The sequence below is a fragment of the Apus apus genome, chromosome 5 (assembly GCF_020740795.1).
Source record: "Apus apus isolate bApuApu2 chromosome 5, bApuApu2.pri.cur, whole genome shotgun sequence".
Classification (NCBI taxonomy): Eukaryota; Metazoa; Chordata; class Aves; order Apodiformes; family Apodidae; genus Apus; species Apus apus.
The window spans coordinates 62,171,452-62,188,828 of NC_067286.1; the positions used below are offsets into that span (position 1 = coordinate 62,171,452).

General features: G+C 46.8%; 1 protein-coding gene across 17 annotated transcripts in view; it reads right to left on the reverse strand.

Moving 5' to 3' along the window:
- Positions 1–3,849: 3,849 nt before the first annotated feature.
- Positions 3,850–17,377, reverse strand: part of KTN1 (kinectin 1) — a 76,394-nt gene continuing 62,866 nt past the window's right edge. For 8 of the 17 annotated variants that reach the window (XM_051620455.1, XM_051620447.1, XM_051620448.1 and 5 more), the window contains 7 exons: positions 16,059–16,130; positions 15,529–15,612; positions 15,252–15,335; positions 12,838–12,921; positions 11,392–11,484; positions 5,806–5,929; positions 3,850–4,344 (listed from right to left, as the gene is read on the reverse strand). In XM_051620455.1, coding sequence (XP_051476415.1) covers positions 4,340–4,344; positions 5,806–5,929; positions 11,392–11,484; positions 12,838–12,921; positions 15,252–15,335; positions 15,529–15,612; positions 16,059–16,130 — 546 coding nt within the window. In that variant the 3' untranslated portion in view covers positions 3,850–4,339. The remainder of the gene's footprint in view (positions 4,345–5,805; positions 5,930–11,391; positions 11,485–12,837; positions 12,922–15,251; positions 15,336–15,528; positions 15,613–16,058; positions 16,131–17,377) is intronic. The other 9 variants (XM_051620457.1, XM_051620451.1, XM_051620449.1 and 6 more) reach the window with 4 other exon arrangements.

A 17,377-nucleotide genomic window follows, 5' to 3' on the forward strand; every position in this document is an offset into this window, starting at 1 on the left:
CAGAAGGAAAGTATTTTGTTTTCTTTCCTAGAAAAAACATCAGACAGGAAGGAAAAAAAAATATATATATATAAAAGTTTTTTTCCTCCTCTTCCAACTGAAAAAAAAATAAATCCATTTTTTGGGATTTGGGATGGTTTAGGTTTTTTGGAAGAGTCATTTTTCATTTACAATGGTTTTCAATTGATTTTTCAATTTAAAAAAGCCTCACACTGGAGTAAAAGTGTGCAAAGGCAAGTTCTTTGGTCCTGACTCTGGCTCTTGTTTCTTCCATGAAAAAAAACAACAACAAAACTGGTTTTGGGAAGACAGAGTTTCAGGGAAAAGCTGTTGCCTTAGGCTGGCATGATTTATTTCCCAGCTGTTGAGACATGGGATGTGTGAGACTTCTGCTCCTTGCACGGGTCTGGTTGCTGGTTTGGTGACATGTGCTTGGTTTGGGGGAACAGCTGGTGGCTGGGAAGGAGGAAAGGTGTGTTTTTGGAATGGGACACACCACAGGAGACTCCACCACTGCCCTGGGCAGCCTGTTAAGAGTGCCTGATAACTCTTTGAGTGGCCTAAGTGCAGCCAAGGTCTTGAAGCCAACAAAGCAGGCAGGAATTGCATTTCTCACCTTCTGGATGCTCCCTTAGAAACTCACACCTGGCCAGCAGCAGGTCCCTCTGCTCACAGCCTCCACCAAGACCTGCAGAAAAGTCCCCCCCCCCCCCCCCCCGAGTATAATCCCACCATCTAATGTGAAAGGCAGAGCTCTGTCAAAACCAGTCTGGGAAAAGCCTCAGTGAACAGCAAACGAGGCAAGGAAATTCCCATCTGCAGAAAAGTTCTCCTGCCAAGGTCACACACTGAGCAAGGGGGACACGAGGACCATGGTGGCACAGACCACCAGCAGCCCTGGGGACAACACAGCTGCATCACTGCCAAGGGGTTTTAGGGCCAAATCATTTGAATTCTTGGGGGCTGAATTAAAATGGCATGAGATTTCTTTTTTAATCACAATAATAAATAGCTGAGTGAGTCATGGCCCGAGAAATCCCAACAGCAGCTCCGAGATGAACCACCTACTGCTCACGTCTGCTGGCTACAGCTGGGAAGGGGTGGGAGGGCAAAGACAAAGAAGAGGCAGCACAACTTCAGCAGGAGTAAACAGGCAGCTCAGAGCCCTCCCCTGCCTTTCCCATTTCCATTTTCATGGGGCTGGTTGAGAAGGGAGAGGGAAGCCGGGTTTGTAGGTGAACAGGGCTCAGCATCACTCCATCCCCAGCCCCAGGCTGCTGCCCAGCTTCTGGTGCAAATCACCCTGGCTTGGCAATTAAAAAATATATTAGAAAAATCCATTGCCAGCATCAGAACATCCCCGTTTGGGCTTTTTCCAAGAAAAGCATCTCTGTATCCATTAGCTATTGTCTCCCTCTAGCGCGGGCAGGGACTGAGCCGCTGCTCCCGGCCTGGCTGGGAACCAAGGGCTGAAGGTCTGTGGAGAACCAGGCTGGGAAAACACACCCAGAACCAGCTCTGCCTTTCTATTGATCAACCAGCCTCCCACATAAATTTATTTCTCAGCAGATGCTCAGAGCAGGAGGAATTTAAGTGACCAGATCAGCAAGCTAAAACCTCCTAAATTGGAGAGCAACCTGCCAGCAGCCACGTTTTCTCAGGGGCTTGGAGAGGACACAGCATCCATCCCCCTTCCCACTGCTCCATCCTAACCTTTCTTCACTCTTCAAGAGAAGGGATCAGCTGGGCTTTGCTGGGGATCTCTTTGCAGCTGCCTTTAACACCCCTGTACATCTCCTAAAGCAAAATAAAACCCTACACTTCAGTTTCGAAATGAAAGGTCTCGCATCCTCTCCTGGGAGGATTTCTGCCAGGAGAGCAAGGGAATGATGCTGCAAATCTCTCCTCTTTAAACCAAGCACAGCAGCAGCACCTCCACCCCTGCTCTGCAGCTGAGCCCAACAGAATCCAGAGCCTGGAGACATGGCCAGGTTTCCATCTCCACGCTCACACCACCTTCACTCCTCCAAAGGCTGCACCCAGCAGCTCTCCAGGCACTGCCAGCTCTTCCAGGAGTGTTTCTTCCATGACAGAGGAACCATCAGCATTTGCAAAGCCACCTTTTTGATGAAAGGAGGACAATAGTTTACCTGGAGACCCCAGTGATCGTTGGGATGTCACCTGTGCCAAGGTCCAGGTGAGCAGTTGGACAGGGAGACAGGATGAACGCAGCAGGTCCCCAACCTGCTCTGCCCTTGGAGCACCCACCACGCTGGGGACAGATAGAGGTGATTCCAACCCAGCTCCACTTGTTCAACCTGTCTCTCTCTCACCACCGGCTTTTCTAGGCTCTTTTAAAGGAACTGCCCCACCTGAACACCAGGAATGAGACCCACAGTAGAAGGAATCCACTGGTGCCCATCTCTGCACGCTCTCCAGCCAGCCACGCATGGGGCAAGAGGGCCTGCAGGAAGGCCCTGAGATCCACAGGTACTGAGGGAATTGTTACCTGGTGAGCCAGAGGATGGGAAACAGCTCCTGATGAGCAGTCCCTGCTCTCCACTGCCCTCATCCATCAGGGGAAAGGAAAGGAACAAAAACCACAACCCAGGCCCAGATGCACAGAGGAGCCAAAGGCCAGTATCTGATCCAGGGGAAGGTTGAGCTTTCACTGAACTGCACACCAGCAAGCAGGCACAACAGCAGCAGCTCAGGTCTGCTCTCCAACACAACCACCACCTGCCTCCCTGACCACATCCTTCATGAAGTGGCAGAGCTTCAAAGAGGAGCTTCTCAGCTGGGGTGGCCATGGGGACTCACCACCGTGGTAGGACTAGTCACAGCAACACCACAACTCCCCCAGCCCAAACTACCATCACTGAAACCTGTGGATTACATTGTGCAGATCTACTGAGCTGCTATTTACCAAAAAAAAAGTGTCTAGTCATCTGCCAAAGGATCAGCCTCTGACCATAACCTGGGCAAGCAAGGAGACCCTCTCCAGGGTTCCCATCTTCCTTAGATCTGGTTGCAGGGAGTGTCCCTGGCACCAGAAATGCTTTCTACTTCAAAGCACCTATAAAACAGGTAGACAAAAGGCATCAGAGTTTCTACTCCATGAAATAACACACCCAAGGAACACAACAGTTTTCAAGGCTGCAGCTGAAGCCCACAGGAGCTTCTGTGAAGAAACAGGTTTCTCAGTTTTATCTCCTCCTTCTGAGCAATGTCATGGTTTCAACAGGACTTGCATCACCCAGGAAACCATTGGGTCCATGTAAGGAAGACAGTTCTTCACCTCCTGTCTGGTCATGTGGAGCTGGTGGCAAAGGATCAAAATATTAACCAAAAAATCCCACAGAAGTGATAAAGTGAAAAGCTCAGGGTGAGCAGTTTGAACCATTTTATTTCTGCAGTTAATTCACTTTGGCCCCCAACTGTTCTGTTGCTTTCCCTCAGATCAAGTGTTATCAAAAACTTGGCAACATCTCACCTTGCTTATTGAAGAACCTCCTGCAAAACTGAAGGGCTCCTTCAAGATGCACTTAATCACCTAAAGCAAAGGAGGGTCACCTGATCTCCCCACACCCCCAGAAGAAACCCTGTCCCAAAGAGATTTGTTCCCAACGAAACACCCACCATCAAAGCATCCAACCCCCCCCCCCAAAACTCCTTCCACTGCAGGAGTTCCCAAGCACCCCAGTTTGTCTCTTCAGCTTGTGCCTCCTCCTCTGCCCAGAGGAGAGTACACCAAGTGCAGCCTGATGCTCATTTCAGGGAGGGGAGAGCTGGAAATCTCACCTGACTCCTCCACCTTCAGTTAAAAGAAGAGAGCAGGAACACCTTGAATAATAGCATCCCTTTATTTGCTGACACCATTACAAAAACTGATTACATTAGCAACCAAAAAAAAAAAATGTTTTACTTGAGGTTGAAGTCAGAGGCAGCTAATCCCAAAAATGTAATTAAGTAAAACAGTGTACAACATCAGTATTAAAATGTTATATCCCATTGGTGACTTTACCACGTTGGAGTTTTCTGAACAAGTTTTATTGAGCAAAATAAGATAAAAGATTATGTGTTTACTGTCTCTCCAGGAATGTAAAGGTCTAATTATCCAAACAGGTTTGTTTTTATTATAAAACTAAACTCTGGAGGTGTCTACAGAGCTGGGTTTTTTCTTCTTTAAATCAGTAGTCTAACAAGGATTAGAAAAGACAAAACTCTGTTCAGTGTTTCTGACAAAGTAGAAAGGGTGAAAACATAAATAAGGCTTTAATTTGGCAAAATATAATACAATGCCTTCTGCTATCCTCAAATTAACGACTCCCCCATGACTTCATTCTGCAAGAGAAACACAAAAGGCCACGTCAGCCCAGCAGTTTCCACAGGCACTGTGCAAGCAAATCCTCACCCCAGCAGCCACTTGGCTAGCCCTGGCCCATGATGAAGCCCAGAGGAACACAGAGGGGTGGAGGAGGCCAAGGCACAGCCACCACCGTCCTCCCACGTGCACCAAGCCCCTCCTGTGAGGCTGGGTTCACCTCACCCTGAACACTGTTACCAGCCCTTAGGACCAGCTCTGCTGCCCACACTGGGTTACAGTGGCAGGAGTCTAAAAAAAAAAAACCTAAATCAGGAAAAAGGTGAGTCCTGAGAAGATGGGAGAGAGTTCTGACACTTCTGGCAGCAGCACATTCCCTGCCAAGGCTTTGCTGCCTCCCAAACCCCAACAGGTGACAACCCACCTCCAGGCCTGGCTTCAGCTCCCCGAGAAAGTTCAGTGTCTGGACTTGATCTGACCACCAGCCAACCTGGGGTCATTTAAGAAGTTCACCAGCACAAAGCAGTCAGCCACACAGGCCCAGGTTTCCAAGCTGGCTAGATCACGACGTAAAAGCCTTGTTCATGTGTCTATAATTGGGTGAAGAGCTCCTGCCAGGCCAGTGTTTCAGATATTCACGTCCTCGTGACCCCAGTGAGCCACAGCTGCCAGCTCAGTGACAGCCCAGGGGGTTACTTTAAATCCTCCACCCCAAAGCAATCAGAGCATGGAAGTCTAGACATTCTGCTCGTGCAGCTGGGATGAAAGATACAAGGCACAGGGAGAGGAAAGCTTTGGGACACAAGCCACGTGAAATGGCAGATAGTGGAAGGAAGGGACAGAGTTCTGTGCCCAGAGAGGGACAAAGGAATGTGAGTTCAGCTCATTGAAGTGTGGATCCAGAAAGGGATGAATCTGGTGTCTACTAGAAGATTTTGAAGAGCTGCATGTAGAAAGTCTGATTTTGAGACCAGATTTGTTAAATCTGAACAAGGTCACTGAATCAGGGAATTGTCAGAGTTGGAAGGGACCTCTAGAGATCATCTAGTCCAACTCCCTGCTAAAGCAGGATCTCCCAGAGCATATTACCCAGGGCTGCATCTGGGCAGGTCTTGAATATCTCCAGAGAAGGGGAACCCTCAGCCTCCCTGGGCAGCCTGTCCCAGGGCTCTGTCACCTTCACACTAAATAAGTTTCCCCTCATATTCCAATGGCACTTCCCATGTCCCAGTTTGTGCCCATTGCCCCTTGTCCTGTCACTGGGAGCTACTGAAGAGTCTGGCTCCATCCTCCCTGCACTCACCCTTGAGATACTTACAGGCATCAATAAGGTCTCCCCTCAGCCTTCTCATCTCCAGGCTAAAGAGTCCCAGCTCTCTCAGCCTTTCCCCATAAGGGAGATGCTCCAATCCCATCATCACTGAGCAGTGTCCTTCCTGACAGCCACCCAGTTGAACTGGATGGCCACCAGTCACACCCACCTACTAGCTGGTAGTGTTCCCGTCCCTTGGACAGCATTTGGCTTACTGACACGAGCAGCTTCTTGAGATGACCTACATCCTGGTTAAGATTCACTGCCACATTTAGTCTTTTATCAGTCAATTCCTGGAAGACAGAGGGGGGAAAAAAAAAAAAAACATTAAAAACTCATTTACAATCTAACCACCAAGCAAGCCTAGAATTAGATCCTCCATATAAAATTACAACTCCTTGGGCAGATGAGAACAACTCCTGTAAGTCAGAGGGTTATGGCCACATTTAGAGAGAACATAGTTCCAAGTCCAGAAGCTGTTTCCTGCTCCAGGGAATTACCTGCACACTGGACACCACCAAGAGCTTCACTGACCTCTGGCTCTCACCCTCCCTGCCCAAGGCTCCACTTACTTGCTGCAGGAATCGTGCTGCAAGCACAGCTGATCCAGCCTCAGAAGCTCTTGACCCTCATCCTCATGAGCCTGGTTGAAAAGCTAAGCATGGTGATGGTACACCCAGCAGGAAGGTGACTCCTGACCCCCACAGCTGTAACAGCAAAGCTGCAGGACCACCAAGGGCTTGGTATGTACAAGGATCTACAGCATGGTGCCCTCAGCAGTGTGTAACACCCAGGCACAAGGCAGCTCCAGCTGTGAAGCTATTAGAAACAGCTGGCTGGTGATACCTTTCCCCACCAATACAGCAGCACTGGAGCTTCTGTTCAGGCTGCTGCCCACCAGCTAACCCACAGGTTCACTCTCTGCTCCCAGCCACTGGGAAAGCCTTCTTGCCAGTGACACCTAGACTGGGGTGGGGACTTGGCAAAGCAGTCCAACAGTCCAAGCACCAATCAACAGGAAGAACAGGAAAAAAAGGTACCAAGAGTTCTTGTGAGCCCCACCCCCCCTTCAGTGCTGGGTCCAGTTCTGGAGCCCCCAACACAAGGGCATAAAGCTGTTGGAGAGAGACCAGAGTAGGGTCACAAAGATGATCCCAGGGCTGGAGCAGCTCTGCTCTGGAGACAGGCTGGGAGAGTTGGGGTGTTCAGCCTGGAGAAGAGAAGGCTCCAGGGAGACCTTAGAGCACCTTCCAGTGCCTGAAGGGGCTCCAGGAAAGCTGGAGAGGGGCTTTTTACAAGGGCAGGGAATGATGGGATGAGGAGGAAGGGATTAAAACTGGAAGGGAGGAGGATCTAGGTTAGGCTTGAGGAAGAAATTCTTTGCTGTGAGGGTGGTGAGACCCTGGCCCAGGTTGCCCAGAGAAGCTGTGGCTGCCCCATCCCTGGAAGTGTTCAAGGCCAGACTGGATGGGGCTTGGAGCAACTTGGTCTAGTGTCCCTGCCCACTGAAGTGGCGTTGCAACTCCAGGATCTTTAAGTTCCCCTCTAACCCAAACCAGACTGTAATTCTAAAAGTGGTTTCCTGTGCTGAAATAAAAACGCCGATCTTGCTTTTTTAAAAGGAAAGAGCTTTATTTTTCCAGGAGTTAAATGGTTTCTTAATAGGGAAGTGTCATAACTCAAAAGGGACTCTTCCCTCTTGCCTGCCCTCCTCCCCCCAGTCAGCCTTGCTGAGCTAACAGTGATATAATCCCTGGTTTATTACCTTTATTGATTATCTCCACCAGAGACATGCAAAGAACTCCACATCTAAAAACACACATTACTACTCCTTATTCAGCTCCTGATACAGACGTGCAGATAGCCTGTGGCAGAGCTTTCCTTTGCCACTTAACAGCTAAAAATCAGCACCTCTACCCTGGTGTCAGCCACACAGATCTACCCAATTTTTAACAGGAGCACCAAGGCACTTCCACGTGCTCAGCATCGGCTCTGCTCCAGTGGAAAGTGGTTTTTGCTAACAGAACGAGACTGATGCATCCCTGCTGCTGCAAATCTCTCCCTAGAGTTTCAGGGAAATTAGAGTGAGTTCAGGGAGGGCCATTTTCCCAGCTCCCATTTGGCTGGAAATGCTGCTAGACTTGCTGCAACACTGAGCGAGCAGTAAATCAAACTCAAGCACCTGCACCATTACAGGAACGACTGGGCTCGGGCAGGAGAACAAAGCAATAGATGGTAAAGCTCCTACTTGAATGCAACTGGTAGACATTTTTCTACTTAAAAGAAAAAAATCATTGGGAATCTCTGTTAGGGTAGCCTTTAACTATTTTGCCCTTATTTTAATAAAGGGGGAAATCAGGTCTGTCAAGAGTGAGGTTTTGCTCAGCCATCTCATACAGGCTGCTGGAAGTGTAGAGGGAAATGGAATTAGCACCCCAGGAAATGAAGGAAGGGCAGTGCTGGCTGTGAGAGGGGCATGGACATCAGTGTAGAAACCACCACAAGCAGAAGCAACAAAAGGAGCCTTTCCATCTCCAGCCCTCATCTCCAGGAAAAGCTCTTCTCTCCCTTACTTGCTTCCTCTCCCTTCTGTTTCATGGCTTCACTAACCTCAGGGTGCGTCTACTCACAAGTTATAGACACATCTCCAACCCTCCCAGGGCCAGTCCTGACCAGCTCCCAAAGGATCTGGGCTCAACAGTCATTCTGCAGCTTCTACTAACCCAGGAGTGGCCTTATGCAGCCATCCCTGCCCCATGCTCTCCATGATTCAGGGAGAAAAAGTGTCCTTGGGATACAGGAATGAAGAGAGGAAGAAGATGGTGGTGGGGAAACCCTGAGATCACAGACCCAGTAGCTAAGACAGGCTTGACATGTACAGCATTTCCAGATTTCAATGTTGAAATGTTTTATACTGAGATTTAGGGAGGGGAAAGCACATTAGATTTCATATAAACCTCAAAATAAGTTTACTGCCTAAGCAAGCTGCTGAATATAAATGACTTCCTTAAAAGCAGACTGAGAAGCAGCCTTCAGTCATCATCCAGCCCCACAAGTGACAAGGAAGCTGATTAGAAAAACCAAATGACTCTATTTTAAAAAAAGGAGCCTTAAGAAAACACACAGAATGTGTCTGAGGGTTTACACAAGCATCATTTCTCAATTTTGTGGGTTAGTTCCAGCACCCAGAAGGAACAAATATGCTCAATTTTCAGCATGTGTTTTCAGGTCCTTCTTAAAAAAAAAAAAAAAGAGGCTGTTGCTAGGTGGAAGTGGCTGGAAGAGTTTCTTTTTTAGTCTGAGAGCTATTTTAAGCTGGGTTTTTAGGCTTCTAGGGAGACAGCATTTTTTTTTTCCCCTCAAAAAAAAAGCAACAAAGAGGGCTTGGGGAAGAAGATAATGTTCTATTTCCAGCCTCTGCCAATGGCTACCTATCGAGAAGGCTGTTTAGACAATTAACATATTTTTACTAATGGAGGCTTAATCACAGGTTTATTAGGACTGTTTTTCCACACTCCTCTTCAGAATGAAGTGATGGATATTCTACAGGAAGCCTGGATAGGTTTCCAGAGTTGTGCCCACGAAGCTACAGCAGAGCAAGGCATGAGCCAGAGGGGCTACAGCAGTTGAGGCTAAAGCAATTAAATCCAACTCTCATACTAGGGCCACCACAGGGCACAACTAATGACATCTGGCTCAGGAGGGCTCCATAGTGTCACCAGCCACAAAATGGCAGAGCTGATAGCATCACTGTTCTGATATACCACCTGGATTCTACTACTCCTGTGTCCTGGGCTGCATCACCAGCAGCGTGACCAGCAGGGCCAGGGAAGAGATTCTCCCCTTCTGCTCTGCTGAGACCCCCTGGGGGGCTAGGGCCAGTTCTAGAGCCCTCAACACAAGAAGGACATGGAGCTGTTGGAGCAAGTCTGGAGACAGGCAGAGAGAGTTGGGGTGTTCAGCCTGGAGAACAGAAGGCTCCAGGGAGACCTTAGAGCACCTTCCAGTGCCTGAAGGGGCTCCAGGAAAGCTGGGGAGGGTCTTTGGACAAAGGCAGGCAGTGATAGGATGAAGGGGAAGGGTTTCAAGCTGAAAGAGGAGAAATTTAGGTTAGATCTGAGGAAGAAATTCTTTGCTGTGAGGGTGGTGAGACACTGGCTGTGGCTGCCCCATCCCTGGAAGTGTTCAAGGGCAGGTTGGAAGGGCCTTGGAGCAACCCAGTGCCCCTGCCCATGCAGGGGCATTGCAACTCTATAATCTTCAAGGTCTCTTCCAACTCAAACCAGTCTGGAATTCTATGATAAGCCACAAAGGCAGAGAGCAAACTGTGTGGCCTTGGCTTGAGGGCTTTTCTCCAGTTTGCTGCAGACAGGGACACAGAGCACCCAACTGTCACCATCACTGACTGGTGTCCAACACAGGAGAGGGCTTGTCAGACCTACCACCCCTCCCATGAGACCAGCTCACAGGGCTGGGCCACCCCTGGTCTCACAGGCCCAGCTGCATCTCTGGCTTAGACACAGTGAGCCCACAACACAAGGGTCGATTGGCATCCAGGAGTGATCACACTGGAAAAGCCATTTCATTTCTGCTAATGACTGCAAAGGCTTTTCTACAACACTCCTCAGAGGACTCCTAGGCTTCCTCTTGCAGCTGATGGAGCTAGTTACTTTCAGCAGCTAAAAGGAGTCAATAGAAATTATTTGTCCTACCAGCAACTGCTCCTCTCTCCTGTTCAAACAGCAGCATTTCCTTCTACTCTATCCATTGGAAGCAAATGGGTAATGAGTTCCATTAACACCACTTAACTGTGTAAAACGTGCTGGGAAGGCACCTCCTTTAGCCTTCTCCTGCCAACTGCCTTCTGGAAAGCTGTTCTGAAGCTATTCTGAAGCTGGTGTGAAAGGTCTCATTTCTGGAGCTGTGGAAACCCAGTTACAAAGCCACGACTCAGCCACTGGCAGCGGTGTCTTTTTAGGGCCAGCACTCTGAGCACCACCACACAAGCACTTCAGCAACCATCTGTGCTTATGGTGACCCACCTGCACACATGGGAACAGGCCACCCCAGAGTCCACCCAATCCCAGCCCCTGCAACTGCAACACCATTACCAGGGGACAGAAACTCTCCACCAGTCTGGAGTCTCCCACCACAGCACCAGGTAGTGCTCAAGCCTGTTGCTCACTGAAGCTCAGGCCAGGAAGATTTTGCCGCTGGACCAAGTCAAGGTCAGCACAAATTCCCAGGACCAGCTAAAGTTGAATTCTGGCACCTACCAGTGGCTAAGGACAGACTCTGCCTTGGTGTTACAGGGCACGTAAGTGCCTTCCTTCTTTGGCATTACAGAAGTTGGCAAGTGCCAACCCAGCAGTATTTTAAGCTCATTTCGTTATCAGCAGATTCATTTTCAGCCTCCCTTCTTGAAGGGATAAGTCTGGGTATCTTCCCACTTTCGGCCAAGCCAAACTGGCCACCCACTGGGTGCCCAGATCTCACGTTCAGAATCTCTCTCCTTCCTCCTTGCCAATTTGAGCTGTAGGAAAAAAGTCAGGATCCAGACAGCAGCAGAACTCCCAATGCAACCTTGGGAGACAGCTCCAGGAGACGTTGGTGGGGAGAGGAAGCTTCCTCAAGCCTTGATTTACCATCAGCAGCTCAGCTCCTGTTCCTTTGCTGGACCTCACTTCCCAAAGCTCCTACTTTGCAGGAGGAGATTGGCACTGCCCCTGGGCAGGGGCTCAACAGAAACACTCACCGACTCTGTGCAAACGTCGCTGTTTTCAATAACATTGGCATCCCCAACAACCTTCCCAATTTCTCTCTCAAGAGATGCCAAAGACTCCTGAGCCTGTAGGGGAGGGGGAAAAAAAAAAGAGTACAAAAAAACCCACAAACAAAAACACACCACAAGGAAGAACAACAATTAGCAGAGGCTGGGAAGCAAAGCCTGTCTCTCCAAGAGCACTAGAGACACAGGAAATCAGTGTTCAAGAGGAAATCTGTTTTATGCCAGATTTGCTCAGGGGACCAACACATCTGCCAAGATTGACATGTCTCCTTACAATCAGCACTCTGTGTGTCAGCCTGCCTGCATTTGGGAGCAGTTCTACAGGGAAGCTTTAATAGTCTCATGTCAAGTGATTAGGTAAAAAAATGTGCAGTAGATTTTTTTTGTGCAAGAGTAGCAGTGCAGGCAGGTCTCCACAAGCCTCATTATAGGCCTGCATTTATGTAGGAGATGCCATGAACCGTGGACATCAGCACAGCTCCCTTCCTGTGTCAACATCTAATCTGTTTGTCCTGAGCTAAACGTTTCAAACACCTTATTGCTGCAGATCTCCTTGGTATTCTGATCTCCTAGCAGTGCCTTCATGATCATCTGTCCCAGGACAGGACGTGCCCCACCAACAGCTCTCCCCACTCCAGTCCTGCAGGAATCTAGCCCAATTTCCTTACTATGCACCTCCCACAGAAGGAACAAAGTGTTCTGCAGTCTGCAGCCAGAGCTCAGCCATTCTGCAGGCTATTCTTATCTCCATCAATTCTCCTGTGAGAGGTTCATTTCTGGGGTGACAGACAGCACTGAGACCTCTCATGTTTCAAGATTTCCTACCCCAACCCTCTTGCAAGACCAGCCATTGAGGACGAGCAGCAGCAACCCACCTGCTTGTCCCACCAAGCTGGCATAAAGCTACCTTCCAAGATTTGCAGTCTAACCCTGGGTTAGAGCTGATTTGTATCCATGTGCAAAGGTGCAGATGGCTTGTAAACCAACTTGTAAACCCCTGCCATTTGTGACTGGATTTAAAAGCTTCAGGCTGTGGTGTGGGTGTAGGGCTGTGGGATGGGCTTTTTGTGAGGCTGGGTTGCTTTAAATAAAGAATTACTTTGTCAGCCCCAAATTACCACTTGTTCCCACTGGCATAAAATTATCATGAACAAGAGACTCTTTCAAGAAGGATAATTAAACAGAGCTGTTAGTTGCATTTTTATCATTTCAACAGACATGTAGGTATCTTGCATGAGCTCCTACACCCAGTCCAGGTCACTTGGAGAAGCAGTGAGTGGAGTAAGACACCCCACCAGGCAGGCAGTCTGCTCAAGCAGCTCAAATAATCACATTCTCCAGCACTGCAAAGCTACACATCTTAAAGGGTTTCAGTAACACTTAGATCTGCAACTGTTAAGGGTCTCTGCTTACCTTGGGCAAGTCCCCAGCTACCTTCTGTCTCTCGTTTTGATCAACTTTGAGTTTTGATAGTGTTTCGTTGAGCTGCGTTTTCAGCTGCAAAACAGTAACAAAGACAATCAGTTCCCCTCACACACACACAGAGATTTCATCTGATTTCATCTGTCTGTCCCGTGGATTAACCCAGTGCACACTGACTGCACAGGGAGAAAGGATTACCAATCATTATCGCACACACTGGATTAGTCAACATGTATGATGAGGTTTACAGGGACAGTCAAGGGAGAGAGACTCCATCTCTGAAGATAAATGTAAAGAATGGAAACTACAGAAGAAAAGACATGGTTGGCATCAGCTTCATTACAATTAATTTTCAACTTTTTAACTATGTTGCCAGTAGGAATATTAGCAATACTGACAGGACATAAGCCTCTCCAGCACTCTTATCACAGAAGTCAGCCCAGCCTTCAACTTAATTCACAGCAAATATGCAAAAATGTAGATTGTCATCTTCCTAATTCAGGCTAAACAGTCACTTTGCTGAAACTAAAAAGCTCTACTTGTCATCTTAATAAAGCCCCAATTGCTACAACTATGTTGACTTAACCAGTCTGTTAATGTCACACCCAGGCATGAATCACTGACAGGCATGTATTAAATTGTCGATCGTGTTTAGATTCAATCCAAAAAAGTGAAACAGTTTCAGTCAAGAGGGATGAGTGCTTTATACTGGCTGCCCTTCCAAAAAGAGATAAACATTTTTTTTGAAGAATCTATTTCACCTCAACACAGCAAACAGAACCAGCCACAGCACTTAAGGCTTGAGCCTCAAACAGGAGTGTTAACAAGAAGCTCGAGTGCCAATTTAGTTGGATTTATGCCTCTGGAGTATTGCTGTGCTAATGTTCACTACTGCTGTCAATCTTCTTGGGAGCCAGCAAGGAATTAAAGAAGTGAACAATAGGCTACTCAAAGCCCCTGAATTCTTACCGAATCCAAACCTACACGTGATATTTGTCTCACCCTTTGGAACACCTGGACTGGTGGATGCTGTTTTGCTACATTTTGGGGAAGCACTGTTGAGCTCCTCTGCAGTTTCATCTTCTCTCCTTGCTCCCCTTACAAGTCACGTGGAAACACATTCTAAAATCCCATCATTTCTATCCCTCAGCCTCCTGCAAGAAACTCTCTCATACACTGGACAGCATTCCTGAGCCACGTGCACCACAGTAGCTGTTTACCACCTTCTCACACACCTACCAGCACAGCATCATCAGACTGCAGTCAAGCTGAGCAGGGAGCTCAGCTTTTTAAGCTTTTGTTGTTACAGACATAATAAATTGTTGCTTCTTATATTCCAGCAGTCTGTGTTTACTGATTGACTCCAAGATATCCATTCAATTCCCATTTCCCTTGCTTTCAAAACGAGAGGCTTCGGTTGCCAAGGCAGGATGCTAATCAATGCTACACTAGACTTGCCAAGCACACTATTAACTTCAGCAGATTGTTATTGCAGAGTTGTGGGTTTTTTTTTTAAATCAACTATTTTAACCCAGCAGCAGCCTGGTGAGATCAGCAGCTCAGCCTGCAGTGACAGGTTGTCCCATCAACTACTCAAAAACCCAACAAAGATATGGTTAGAGAGACAACCTTCCCCAGTTCTGGCTCAAAAGCAAGAGAGCACTGCTCAAACGCAAGCAGAGGAAGGATCTGACTGCTCCTGCAGCCTTAAACATGTCACTGAAACAAGTGAGAAGGGAAAAGGCTCAAACTGAAAAAACAGGCATCTTTGGGTCTGTAGGTCTGGCTTCAGTTCATCCAACTTCTTCTTGAGAAAAGCTGGTATAGGAGCATTGCTGGCTGGAGAGCACTGCTAGCAAAACACCCTGCATGCATAAATCCAGCACAGCTCTTCAGCCACATCTGGATGCCAGCTGCTGGATGGCTGGATACTCACACTTCATCTAACATTAGTTCTGGCCAATTTCTGTACATAGAGAGGAGGATGAAAAAGGCTCTGCACAGGCAGAGCACAGATACAACAGCTGCATCCTCAAAAACTTGATTATCCACTGGTTGCTTTTTTCCCCCCCAAGTTAAACTGATGAGAGCACAACTTCTGTTGCTCAAAGGACATTATATTTGCAGGTGAGTGTATCTATCTACGCTGTCAAACATTGATTCTCAAGAAGTTTCAGGAATGAAAAGTCTTACAGACTTCAGCAAAAGTCTTAAGAACCAGACATGCTATTGTTAGGAGCAGAGAAAGAGACAAATTGTAAAAGTCAAGACTACATAAATGATTGCAATGGACAAAAATATCAAGCTGAAGAGGTTAGCAGAACAGACAGGATTTGAAATAAGTCTCCACTTGATAAGTTGTGCTGGGAGCCTGGTTTCTGCCCAGCAGAGAACAAGCTTCTTACCAAATTTAACTCTTCATTCTGTCTTACTGCTTCAGAATATGAATCATCAAGTTTTTTCTGCAATTCAGTCAACAGATCTTTGAGCTGAAATGAAGTTTAGAGTTTTAGGATTTGTCTCCTTAGGATGCCCACTTTTCTTCTGCTCAGTTATTAGTGTGTTGCTCTACCCTAAGGTCACAAGCAAATAAACTCCCCAGCCACGGGGGCTAAGCATTAGGTTAGTTTGCCAGCCAACTAGTAGCCAAACAAAAAGAACAATTTGGTCAGTTATGTTTACCTCTCTGACTTCTGAAACATAAGTAGATCGTTCTATTTCTGCCTTTTCTAGTTCACTTTCCAAATGTTCTCTCTCTTTTTTAAGCTAGAAACAGAAAAACAAAGTTAAAACAGATGTTTTCAATGCCTTCTTGCAGTGTCATTCTCTTGATTTATTATTAACAATTAATTTCTATCAAATACTCCATCACATTTAGAGAGCATTTCAAATCCAGTGATTGCACAGATTTAAACTATTACATTTCAAAAAGATAACAGGAAAAAGCATCAAGCCCAGAATCATCAACAAGCAGTAAACTGCTCAGTCTCAAAGGAAAGAGCCCCAGTGAGTGAGTACAGAAGTAAAAAAATAAGACAATATCCAGTACCCAGCTTCTCTGGGCCAGAAGATTCAGTTTAAACTGCAGCACAGGCCACACTGCTTGGAGGAGAGAAATCCTAGGACATTCAGATTTACAGCATAAGCCTAAAATCATGTGTGAAGTAACAGAAAGCTTTAAAGAGAGTAAAAAAAAAAAAACCTGCACGTACAGTTTCAACCTCTTTGATTTCTTCCTTTAACCTCTCTACCTCGTGCTCCAAAGAGACAACTGAAGAACGCATCTGCAGTTTTCAAGAGAAGAGAAATACATCATTTAGTTGGGTTGGTCTAAGACAAACTATCCACACACACACACAAACATGCTTCTGCAATTTAAATATTAAGGACGAAATCACCGGGACTGGCAATCAACAAAGATGCTCACTCAAATAATTCAATCTACTGAGTCTCCATTAGAACACTCTTCCTACCTTCTCCCAGTGTAAGAAGATTTGGAACATCAAGCCAGATGTCCCTTAGCCATGGTAAGGGAAATACCCTTCCCAGTCAGGGAAGACTGTCTCCATCCATGTACTATATGTAGCCAAATCCATCATATTCAGCCTTATTAGAGGCTGTGTAAGCACAGCAGACAGCAGCACATCTGTAGTTCAAGATCTGACAGCATTTTATATGCCACTCAAACTAGGTGCTTATAAATCATCTATCCATTTGCTCCAGGCTCATACTCTGGCATTCAAATTTACTAAGCAGAAGTACCTTAGAAATAGTATTTTCTGAAAAAGCAGCTTGACCTACTTAAACTCTAGCTTAGGAAAGACACATAAAAGCCTTTTTTCTTACCACTTCTGCTAGCAACAGAGCCTTCCTGAAAAGGAAAGCTTTGCAGGAAATTTCGAGTGTAATTAGTTGATCATAATGGACTAAGTAGTATTTTAACAGTTTCCAAAAAATGATTATGATTATATGATACTTAAATGTTAGCACAAAGAGTCTGTACCTCTTCACAAATGGACTTTGAATAAGACAAGTGCTTAACAGAAATACAGACTGACTTGGCTGGATCAGAGAAACATATTCCTGGGCACATTAATGGAACACATGTACATTCCTGAATCCTTGGCTTTCTATCATCTCAGCATTCATATCACCATGTGCCATTTGGCTGCCTCCTGCATCACCTACAAGGACTGTGACACAGCCTTGCCAAAATGCTCAAAGACCTTCTACCTGTGCTGTTCCATTTGTCCTTCCTACTCCCAAGGTGGCAACAGGAACAACCACACAAGTCTAAAGACACCAACTCTTTCTCCATTTTCTTAGGTTTTTTTCAAAACGGAAAGTGTTCCTCAAAAAAATTAAAGGTGCTCTTAGAAAGAAACTAAGTATCAGAGCACCCAAAATCCTATTGTTACAAGGAGGGATCATTCCTATTACACTGCTTGCAGGCTTCACCTTTTCATCCACTGGTCACACCACATCAAACCAGGCAGCCAGGGCTGTTCTACACCTGCCTTCACAGGGCTCA